The sequence below is a fragment of the Mytilus galloprovincialis genome, chromosome 9 (genome assembly GCF_965363235.1).
Source record: "Mytilus galloprovincialis chromosome 9, xbMytGall1.hap1.1, whole genome shotgun sequence".
NCBI lineage: Eukaryota > Metazoa > Mollusca > Bivalvia > Mytilida > Mytilidae > Mytilus > Mytilus galloprovincialis.
This window is the reverse complement of record NC_134846.1, coordinates 46,116,540-46,129,307: the sequence shown is the minus strand read 5'-3', so window position 1 is coordinate 46,129,307 and position 12,768 is coordinate 46,116,540. Positions and strand designations below refer to the sequence as shown.

At 31.4% G+C, this 12,768-nt stretch overlaps 1 protein-coding gene across 2 annotated transcripts in view; it reads right to left on the bottom strand.

Annotated features, from left to right (window-relative positions):
• Positions 1 to 12,768, bottom strand: part of LOC143045113 (protein CLEC16A-like) — a 140,391-nt gene that overhangs the window by 18,414 nt on the left and 109,209 nt on the right. For both annotated transcript variants that reach the window (XM_076217433.1, XM_076217434.1), the window contains exons 21-22: positions 6,572 to 6,680; positions 4,867 to 5,143 (exon numbers count right to left, since the gene is read on the bottom strand). In XM_076217433.1, coding sequence (XP_076073548.1) covers positions 4,867 to 5,143; positions 6,572 to 6,680 — 386 coding nt within the window. The remainder of the gene's footprint in view (positions 1 to 4,866; positions 5,144 to 6,571; positions 6,681 to 12,768) is intronic.

The following is a 12,768-nucleotide window of genomic DNA, read 5'->3' as shown; positions in this document are numbered from 1 at the left end:
GGTGATACAGACTGGAAAAACAACCTTTATTAGATATACAAAATAGCTGTATTTTGTACTAAGTATATGATAAAAAAAGTTATAACCTTCCTGAAAATATTTCTATTACATAATTCTATAGAATAATTATACAAAAAAATCTTTTTGATCTTTAGAAAAAACTGTACAATAATCTGATGTTAATAGGTCTTATTTAAATAACTGAAAAGTTATTGTCAAAAATACCTCTATAGAATTTTCTAGAGACAATATGTCAAATGGTGTCTTCCTCCTATTCCCACTTTTTAAAAATACTATTCCTTCTATTCCCACTTGCAAATAACAATAGATGTTTTGATAAATAATTCGTTTTTAAAACAATTAGGGTTAATTAGAATTTCACCAAAGACTTACCTGTATTTTTTTTAAAGCATAACATATTTGGTACACTGTTTAGGTATAATACCTTGTTTATTTGTAATATGTTTCTTTTTTCATCAAATAAATACTTAAAAATAAAGAAAAATTATGATAAATACATCGGAGTTAGATTTATTTTTAAACTTTTGAATTTGTACTTAAAAATGAAGAAAAATTATGATAAATAGATTGGAGTCAGATTTATTTTAAAATTTTTGAATTTGTAACTTTAAAAAATTGTCTGCTTTACTAAATATAATAAACATGATATACATGTAAATAATATTATAACCAAGTATAATCTTATATTATATATACATCTTTATTCTCACAAACCAAATTACAGAAAGGTATAGAGATAATTATACATATTTCAATACAATTACATAAATAAATAATGTACGAAAGTAGATAAAGGCATTCACAATTGTTCACCCAGAAATATTCAATTAGTTATTGATCTCCTTAATAAGTTTTAAAAGTTCGTTCAGTTCTGTACATTTTGGGGAATTCATTAAGTCATAAAACTTCAATGTCTTTGTTTTATGTTCTATTGTAAAATGCAATACAATGTTTTCTACAATTATCGAAAGCTGAACAATTAAAAATGTAATGGTATTCATCACCAATGGCATCTGAATTACACAATACACATTTTCTGTTTTCTCTTTCTATGTTTTGCCATCTTCCAGTTTCTATTGGAGATTTCATGTTCAAAGTTTCAAATTTAAGAAATAAGGATATCTGCCGATCATCCAAAATAAATATTTCTTAAACTCCAAAGTAACTTTAAATACACGATAGTTTAATGCTTTTGGTAATTCCTGTTGGCTTGAGATGTGGAATTAAAGTATACTTTAAAATATAGAGAATAGAGTGAGTGGTGTACTGAAATTTGGAAGTCTCTAAACTGTTGATTCCAATGGGTTTTAGCGCTCTGAGTTGGAGGATCCAATAATCCTCTCTTTTACTCCTAAGGACGTCCGACGTGTGGTCATTAGGATCGTTCCAGAGGACTTCGATGATTTCGAAAGACATATGGTGGATGTTGTGCCCTGTCTGGTTGAAATGTTTACCAGTGGGCTCCAATGGTTTCTTTTTTGACTGGATTTAATAATGCTTTCCGGTCTTTTGCTTCTGCTTTAATACGGCTAGTATTGAGAAGAGTTTCATTGTAGCCTCGGAATTTGTAATATTTCAACAAAGTTGCCGAGTGTTTACGAAAATCTGCATCACTTGTGCAGTTTCTTTTCACCCGAAGGAACTGCCCATAGGGTCCAGCTTTTTTGCATGGTATTGGATGTTCCGAATCGTAGTGGAGGTACGAATGAGTATCAGTGGGTTTGGTATATAGTTCAACCTCTACTGTGCCTAACGTTTTACGGAATTTCACGATAGTGTCTAAGAATACAACTTGTTCTTCAGATATTTCAGCAGTGAATTTGATTGTTCTATGCTGAGAATTCATGTGTTGTATGAATTTATTAAGCCATTCTTTACCATGCGTCCAAATAATGAAAATATCATCAATGAACCTAAGGTATAAGAATGGCTTAAGAGGGAATCCATTTAGTAGTTTCTCCTCTAGATGTCCCATGAAGATATTAGCAAGACGGAGCCACTTTGGTGCCCATGGCTGTGCCTCCGACTTGTAGATAAGTTCTATTGTTAAAAGTGAAATTGTTGCAGTGAAGGACTAGTTTAAGAAGTTCTAATAGTCCTTTGTTGGATATTTGATAAGACGCTTTGTGTGAATGTAGGCTTTTGGCAACGGAAACCAAACCCTCTTGGTTTGGAATGTTGGTGTATAACGAGGTTACATCCATTGTTGCTAAAATAGTACCTTCTGGTAAATTTTTGATACATTCGATCTTGTTGATAAAGTCAGAGGTGTCTTTAACATAAGACTTTATAAGAGGTACAAATGGTTTGATATGTTCATCTACAAAGCTACTGATTTTTTCAGTAGGACCGTTGTTGCCACTGATTATTGGTCTGCCTGGTGGTGAACCATTCACAAAAGTTTTGTGTATTTTTGTGAATGCCCAACTTACCTAAAGAAGTTAGTTGGAAAGGACACACACCACCGTGTGAACCTGACACACATAAAAGAAAGGAGGATACAAAGGGCCATATCAAGGCAGCAATCTACGTATGTAGATACATCAGTAAACAACAACATTGCTCTGAACCTGTGTATTTATAACTTTTATATTTTACTTTTCAAATTTTGTATTTTTGCTATGTTATTTATATAATAATAAAATTTATTATTATTATTTTTATCTGTGTTTTTGGTTGTTACTAATACACACTCACGTTTAGTACGTCTCAGATACTCAAAGTGAGTTCAGACTAATCAATTTTATCGAGCTTACACATAAAAACTTGCACTAGGGATTATTTAACACCGGATAAATCTATTTCCGGTATTTGAGACAGTTTACCCATCCACGAAACAACCTCTTAAACGGTCAGCCAATCCACCGGTTAACCGTTCTGCCGGTTAAACCAACCGCCGGTTGATACCACTGTCGGTTAACACAACCGCCGGTTGATACCATGGTTGGTTAACACAACCGCCGGTTGACACCACGGCCGGTTAACACAACCGCCGGTTGACACCACGGCCGGTTAACACAACCGCCGGTTAACACAACCGCCGGTTAACACAACCGCCGGTTTACACCACGGCCGGTTGACACCACGGCCGGTTAACCCAACCCCCGGTTAAAACAACCGCCGGTCTACACTTGATCACCCTAGTTACGGACAATGGATCAGTCCGAACCGCCGGTTGTCAACCGTCGATGGAAAACTATATAAGGAATCCAAAAACACAAGTAACCATTCAGCCTCTGAAGAAGGTCCTTGAAGGACCGAAACTGGTCAGGCTTATTATCATCAGGCGCTATTGTTTAGTTAGTAACGGCATATATTTTTCCTATATTCTATACTTTAAAATATAATTACTTGGACCAATAATCAAAGATATAAAATAATGGATGAAAACTTTTAACTTTACTTCATTATTTATTTTGTTTAAAAAAAAACAGAATTCATACAGATGCAAAAATAACTTATTACCTGTTCTAATAAAAAAAAAAACATGTCTGGTCAATTAACAGTTGATTAAACAATGTTTGTACAATATAATCCTTTGTTTTCACAAGTTTTCCTTCTATTCCCACATGAAATTTTACCTTTTCTTACCAGATTTATAAAAAGTGGGAATAGAGGGAATGAACCTGTCAAATGTGTGGCTTCCTTACATAATATGAATATTTATGGCATGTTAATCTGACAATTCTCATAAAAGCTGTCAGTATAATCTATTTAACATTTAAACTTGGTTATTTGGTCAACAGAAGGCATGCATTATTCAATTACAACAAATATAAAGGGCAGTTTTAATTATTAGGATCATTTTCAAATGTCTCACTATAACAAGGTTTTAAAAAAACAAGTCTTTTGAATGTGACAAAACTATAATTGTTGAGGTTTTCTGTAAGTCTATAAAAATAGGTCAACCATAATAATTTAAAATCCATTGGAATTTCCAGGAAAATATAAATACCTATTTATTATTCCATTATTCTTTTTTTTTAATACACCTGTACTTTAAAAAACATGTATGTAAACACAAATAATCGATCAACATTGTGTGCATTTATCCTTGACCACTGGTAAAAAAGCAAAATATAATTACTGCCATTGCATAAAATTTAGGATAGAAAGTCAAAAGTCACTACTAAAAATTTGAATTTGAGCTTTTTTTTTTATTGCAAACCGGATACAAAACATTGCAAGTAACGCATTTATAAAAATATTGCAGTTTTTCTGAATTTATAATACTTGTCAAGTTAAATGATCAATTTCTTTTTCAGATATAATTGTCTCCTGGTATAACATTAATAAAATATGCATATACAGTCAAACCTGTGCATACGTCTCACTTGGGATCATAGAAAAATCCTACTATAAGAGTGGTGGCCTTTGTATTGCTACATCCAAACAAGTGTGATCTGACAAAACAGGTCTTGGCTCAATAGATATTACCTTTAAACCAGGTTTGACTGTAATATTTTTCAAGATTTTAAACTTTAAAAAGATTTCATGAAAAAGAGAGGAAAAAGATACCAGAGGGACATTCAAACTCAAAGTAAAAAAAATACTGACAATGCCATGGCTAAAAAAGACAAAAAGGAAAAAAAAACAACAATAGAACACAAAACACAACATAAAAAATAAAGACTTTGCAACACAAACCCCACCAAAACTGGGGATGATCTCAGGTGATCAGGAAAGGGAAAGCAAATCCTGCTTATCATGTTGCATCTGTGGTGGTGTTCATGTGGGGCCTATATAAATCTATTCAATTTGCCATATACATGTGCATCATTGAGTTGTCATACCTTTTAAGAACCAATTTTTTTAAATTTCAAAAAGTGGATACCATGAACATACCTGGGTAGGGTCTATTTCTACCAGAGGGGGTACTTGATCTTTGACCTCCATCATTTGGAATGTCCAAAAGCCTTTCTATCATCATCATCTTTTGCTGACGAGCTTTAAGTCTTCCTTTTGTCAAGCGTTGCTTAGCAGCCATACATCTTATGTGATCATCGAAAACAAAACGTCCTGACAAAAGAGGAAGTGGTCTCGCATGCTGGGAACTAGGAGGTTTGTGGATGGTGATATGGAGCGATCGACTGTCATCCTTATCTCCTGTCACTTCTACATCCTACAAATACATTCAGGGCTAAGTAAATTTACTGTGGATTCATAAATCATTCATGGAATATAATTGTCGTGGTAAAAGTTGATTCAGGAATTCAAAGTATAATTCATGTCATGATGGAATACCAATTTTTGGGGTTTTAGCAAGTAAAATTGAACTGTAAATTTAATTGTTCAACAAGGTACAAGTTCTCTATATGCATATATACAATGTATACAGACTTTGGCAAATTAAAGAAAAATACAATTTTGCCTCAATCCACAAAAATTTGTACTCACAAAAATAAAAGAATCCACAATTACTTGAATCTTATCTAGGTAGAGTGAATGAAGAGTCAGGTGTTGGTAGTTGGTACATTGTTGTTGTAATAACCTGTTGCTAGGTTATTAATGCTATGGTTTTTATGTTTAATAAGGCATGAGAAATTTACTTTGATATTCATATTTAGTGTTTTTGTAATAAAAGTCCAGTGGTAACAACTAACAACATCCTGTTTTTGAAAAAAAAATATGGAAAAATAAGTTGTTGCTTAACTTTTGTTTTGGTATAAAACAATTACTACTCACTTATATACAGTTGTTCTCTTTATTTATTACTTTTCACAAAAATCCTTGTTTAAAAAATTATTGAAAATTACTGAAGAATTTTTTTTTATACAAATTTCAGGATTGACATATAAGGTTACAATATACATTATTATATTGATATCAAAGAAAAAAGATTATATAACCATCTTTTTTGTGATACATCTTTTATTAGTCTCAAAGGTTGGATTATATCAAATGTGTCACTTGAATGCTAATAATATAAAAAGTTAGGATCATATGTCAAAAATAATGAAAATTTTAATAATTTAGTATAGAAAAAAACATGTTTGTAGCACCAAATGTACAATAGTGTTAACAATCAAATAATCAAAATAGACATCCTTTTCAATGGTTTTCCCTATTTTCTGATTCTACCAATATGCACATTAGACTCCCTTAGAATCCCTTACTTACAGCATCTAGCAAAAAAATAAACAAACCATTAAGACCTAATACCAATGATATTTTAAACTCAACTTTTAAAATCAAACCATTTGTATAAACATTTCGGATTTTCAGTTATAAATTAACTCATAGATACTAGGATTGAAATTTTGTATTGCGGCAGACGCACATTCGCCTTCAAAAGACTCATCAGTTACCCTTGATTCTAAAAATGTTTAAAAGTCCAAATAAAGTACGAAGTTGAGAGCATTGAGGACCAACATTTTCTAAAAGTTTTGCCAAATACAGCTAAGGTTATATATTCCTGAAGTAGAAAAGCCTTTAAATTAAAAAAAAATCAAAGTTATGTAAACTAAATTTATAAGTATGATAAATAACTTAATTATATCTAAAACAATAACTGAACATTTGTATACATGTTAAAACATTTAGAACCTACTTGTAAGAATCCAGCAAATCTAACAACTCCCCAGCCAAGTCTCTTTGTATCTGGTTCTACTAGAATTAACTGTATGCTGTCTATCACAAGAAAGCGACGTTCCATTTTTCTGTTGAAACAAGGAGAAAAGTTAGAAATTGATAACACATATAAACTAAAAAAAGGTATTTGGTTGAGTTATAATAAAACATTTGTTTTATCTATTATCATCTATATACATGTAACTATGGGGTTAAAGAGCCTCATTTATTCACCTCAAAATTTGGGTGGGAGTTTGTGTTGCTCTGGCTTTGGTTTTCTATGCTGTTTTGTATACTGATGTTTGTTTTTATATCATTTTATGTGTTTTGCCATGGCATTGTCTTTAATTTCTTGACTAATGAGTTTGAATTATCTTTTGGTATCTGTGCTGATGCAGGTTAACATCTAACTAACATTTGGGCTTCTATTACAACTCCATTTTAATTATAGTATATGGTAGTCATACAGTCTCAGTATTTCATGTATGATTTGCAGAAATATATTTAGTCTTTTCAATGAAAGCTTTATTTTAGCCTTCAACTGATACTGTATGTTACAGTGGACATTAAACCTGATGAGTAGGTTACAGTATTATCTTAGCCTTCAATCCTCCCTTTTCAATGTATAGGATAAGGGTCAAAGTCATTTTTTGCATATCAATCTACTGTGTCATGAGTAAGTATATTAAATTTAGATACCTGAAAGACTCATAAAGAAGTATCGTATATTACAATTGTAACCCTACACATACAGATACTATCTTCAAAAACTACATTTTACTAGAAAAGTAATGAAATTTTTCTCTTGAAATAATATTAACTTAAAATAGCATCAAACACAGGGACTATTTCAAGAGCAATCTGTTTAGGCCAATTCAAATTAATTGATAGATTTTCATCCCCGCCCGCCCCAAATTTTTTTATTTTATAAAATTTACGATTTCCGGATTTCGTTCATTCCCGTTACCGGTAACGGGTCTCACTAATTAGCGACAACAAGCGTTAAAAAGCGACAACAAGCGTCAACAAGCGACAAGAAGCGACAACAAGAATTATTTTAGCGACAAGAAGCGATAAGAAGACTATTTAGCGACAAGAAAACATATTTTTTTATTAGATATAAAGAAATTTGTATTTAATGGTTTTTTTTTAAATATACGAGCAGATATGTCTAATTAAAATGTTTTATTATATAGATAGACGAAGAAAGGAAACATTTGTGAGGAAGAAAGAGATTGTGAAGTTTATATTAGTATATTGGTAGATGAAGAAATTAAACATTTGTGAAGAAGAAAGAGATTGAGCTTCTTTTTTTTATTTTTAAATATGAAGAATATGTATAAGATAATGTATGTATCTGTTTTCATCAAAGTCAAAGTATGAATAAACGAATGGAGATATATATGGAGTGGGCATAATGGAATATAATATTATATTTGTAATATGCATTAATCGAAGTTCGAGTCGTAACCTTTTTTTGCCTTGCCCAAAAGGAAATTGAAACCCTGTACCAAAGGGTTCGTTTGATACCGCGCAGTATCAAAGACGTACAAAGTAACTGAATTTATTAATCAAAGGTAAACCGAGTTGCGTTTTAGATTATAGCAATTGCACAGAGCAAGTACTTTTGCGAGAATAATACTGAAATGCTGACAATTTACTTTATACTAAACATAAAAGTTGAATGGCTTCAGTCAGCTTGGTAGAGCAAAGGAAATGCACACTCTATAAAATTGAAACAAAAACAAAAAAAAAGGCCAACTTTCCTTTGAAGGATTTATTGAAACAAAAACATGTAATATAATTTCCTTTCTAACAGTATAATTCATTGTTCTTGATAGGAACAACATTAGATGTGGCTTCACCCTAAGGTAATAACAGTTTCTTTTGCATATTCTTTTAATATTTATTGCAATAATCTATTTTAATTAAAAAAAATATGTTTTCTTGTCGCTAAATAGTTTCTTGTCGCTAAAATAATTCTTGTTGTCGCTTCTTGTCGCTTGTTGACGCTTCTTGTCGCTAAAATTCTTGTTGTCGCTAATTAGTGAGACCGCCGGTAACCGTTAAAATTTCGTTTCATCCTCAAAGCTTCCTGTTTCAAATTACGGTAAATCTATAAACTAAAATGATTAAGTCGGCCTTTCCGCTGCTCTATGATGACAACATCATCTTCCGAGAGTAAAGATTGATAACGAGAATGACGTGAATATTGGTGTTAAGAGAAACACGCTGTTTCCAAGACTGCAAATCGCGGTATGTCACAAATTTCTGTGATTAGAAAACTGCGGACTTTTTTATTTATGCAATGACTTTGTCTCAGGAAATTTAAACTGTAAATGATACCCAAAGCGCAAGATTCGTGGAAACCATTGATACAGAAAACATGACTGGATTATATATATTGAAATACAAGCACGAACTTGTCAGATTTATGACCGTTTATTGAAATTAAAAAGTCGACTAACATGCATTTTATTTATGCAAGCCCTTTGATTTTACCCATGGCTGTCTTTTTATGTTGACAAACAGCAAATTTCCCAATACACCCAAAAAGAGTCATTAAACAACAACTTTTTTTTTATTATTAAGTTCATGTTTTACATGATAAATATATTTTTATCTTGCATATAAAGTAAATGAAAGTACCAACCCTATTATTTTCAACACTCTCTGAGTTTTCATTTTATTCTGTACTCATAATAATTGTGTTGCATACCAATGCATTTGCTTCATTTTATGGGAATACAAACCATTGTTTAGAAACCCAAATACATTTGGTGTAGGTAGTCTAACTGAAGAGAGTATTTCACACACGTTTTTGTTGTTAAGTTTTTAAAGCCGCAATTAGTTATATTTATTTAAGGATTTGAAAAGTTATGTAAGATTCCTCATACTTGTGTATATAAAAAAGAAGATGTGGTATGATTGCCAATGAGACAACTATCCACAACTATAGGTCACTGTACGGCCTTAACAATACATGATATAAGCTTATTATTACACTTGCATATATGAAGAACTCGTCACAAAACATGCAAAAGGGTTTCATATGAAATAAAATTTAAAAAATAAAATCCTCCCACCCGCCCCATTTTTTTCAAAAATTTGGATGAAAATCTACTAATTAATTTTAGTTGGCCTTATAAGTTATAACTTTTCTGTACACAATCTCATATCTCATATTTCATACAATTTTCAGCTTCTAAATACAATTTGTAATGTAGTAACTCTCAATTCAGTATTTATATTGAAACTTTTTTTGCTTGCCTGGTCATTTCTGGTCATTTAATGAAGCATTTACTTCTGCTTTCTTGACTTCAGCTGATCAAGTGATATAATCAGGAGGGAAATTCCAGTCATGAATTTTACTGAATAGAAGCAAGATGATATAAAACACAAAACAAGAAACCAGTCCTATGTGTCTTTCTCATTAATTTGTGTTTAAAGCAGTCTGCCATAATCCCAAGAAACCATTTTCATTTTCTTTCCAATAATTTTGTGTTTAAAGGAGTCTGCCATAATCCCAAGAAACCAATTCCATTTTATTTCTGCGTATTCTGTGTTTACAGAAGTCTGACATAATCCCAAGAAACCAGCCTCATTTTTTTTCTCATTTTGTGATTAAAGTAGTCTGCCACCCAAAGAAACCATGCAGTCATGTTTTGAAATATAGTGATTTCTTTGTATCTAAAATTAGAATCCCTCAAATAGCTTGTTTATAATCAATAGCATCTTACGCAAAAAACTCATTTGACCTCTTAGTTCATTATAGTTCTCATTTTCCAAGTATTGGAGCAAATGTCTTGCATTATCCATTTTTATTGTCCTGATTTTTATGTTTCCAAGAATTCTTTAGCATCAGACTGTCTTTGATCTTTTGGCGGGAAAACAAAGATAAGGAAAAACAAACATTTCTAACAGTGTAAACATCAACCTTAATGATTAAATCCCATTATACTATGTAAACACTTAAGTACTTGGAACAGATCAATTTAAAATGATTGTCTTTTTCATGCCATACTTTGAATTCCAGGGAAAGTTTGTATGTCCAAAACATATGAACAAAACTTATTTGACCTCTTAGTTCATTATAGATCTCATTTCCTAGTATTGGAGCATGTGTATTATATAATGCAATTTTATTATCCAGATTGTCATCTCTCAAAGAATTCTTTAGCGTCAGACAGACTTTCATCTTTTGTCCAGAAAATAACGATAAGGAAAACAAACATTGCAAACAGTGTAAACATTAACCTTAAAGATTAAATTCCATTATACTATATAAACACTTTTAAAATTATGGGTACTTTAAACATACCAATTTATAAAGATTTGTCTATTTTTGCTATATTTTGAATACCAGGGTAAGTTTTTTATGTTCAAAACATTTAAAATCAGCAAAACATGTTGACATTTTTTTAAAAATATCATCCTGCATTGAAAATTGGGCCTTGTCATGAATTTCAAAAGTTAATTACTTTTGAAAGTCAACTGTCAAAAACACACATGGTATTTGGTGTAAAATAACCCTTAAACAAGATTTCAATTTCAGATATTGATCCATTTGACCAAACTACATAATATTTTCACAAACAGAGATAAAAACATTGGAAGGAAGATCTTGAGATATGCCAAAGTCCAAGCTTTGCAATAGGATACATAAATAATCATTTTTGGTAATGAATAATGCCTAAAGATACATTAACTTCTCTAAATTAAAATTGAAATGAAGTCAGCTGTTTTATTTTATGAGAAATATAATCTAAGCAGATATTGTGTGGATGCATAGCAAGTTGAAATCTGAAAATCTCTTTTCAAACTGTAAATTTTTACAGAATAATTGTACTATTGAATATTTTAGTACATATAATCCAAATCAAGTCCAAAATTAAAGTAACCCCATATGTAGTGAATTCTAGGTAGTTTATCTCAACGAACAAACAACAGCTGTGTGTTATTTTGGTTGCTGAGTTTAAATTATAATTTACTTTGAATCAATATTGAGCTTAATATGAATAAATGGATTTACAAAATTAAAGCTGACATTTATCTGGAAGGTTGACCTGAAGATAAACTTGCTTTACATGGAAAACCCTGAGAGCCAGAGTATTGGCATTTCCTGGAAACATCATCCAATTACGTCAATAATAGAGGAAGTTTTTTTTTTTAACACATATAACAAAGGAATACCAGAACTTCATTGCAAATAAACAAAATTAATTAATCATTCTTTGAATTTTCATTTGATTTTCGGAAGCAAATAGTCTGACATTAATATTTTATCTTGATATCAGCTCTTGTACTTTATATAGTTACAAGAATGTGTCCATAGTACACGGATGCCCCACTTGCACTATCATTTTCTATGTTTAGTGGACCCTGAAATTGGAATAAATTCTCTAATTTGGCATTAAAATTAGAATGATTTTATCAAAGGGAACATGTATACTAAGTTTCAAGTTGATTGGACTTCAACTTCATCAAAAACTACCTTGACCAAAAACTTTAACCTGAAGCGGGACAGACGGACGGACGAACGGACGGATGGACGCACAGACCAGAAAACATAATGCCCCTCTACTATCGTAGGTGGGGCATAAAAACTGCCAGCAAGAGGTCATAACACTTTCAATTTAATGTTTAAATAAAATAGATTAACTGTATCAAGAATAGGCTGAAAAATACAAAATTTACAAACACTGAAATGTCACACCTACCATACTGATAATGACTGAACTTATGTTAAAAATCTTTGAGTTAAAGTGTAACTACCTTTACAGGTATCACAAAAACTTAACATTGACCCATTAAACACATAAAATAAAGATCAAAGCCTGGTGAACTGCTCAACAGAGATTTATATTTTGCAACTTTTCTTTATATCCAAAGTATTGCCCTTGTATAAGTCAAAATTAAAAAAAATCCTTTGATTAAAAACTATTTTTTTGGAAGTTTAAAACCTTATTGCTTTTTATGCAGTGAGAGAGATGTTCCAAAAATAAAAATGAAATTGAGAATGGAAATGGGGAATGTGTCAAAGAGAAACAACCCGACCATAGAAAAAACAACAGCAGAAGGTCACAAACAGGTCTTCAATGTAGCGAGAAATTCCCGCACCCGGAGGCGTCCTTCAGCTGGCCCCTAAACAAATATATATACTAGTTCAGTGATAAT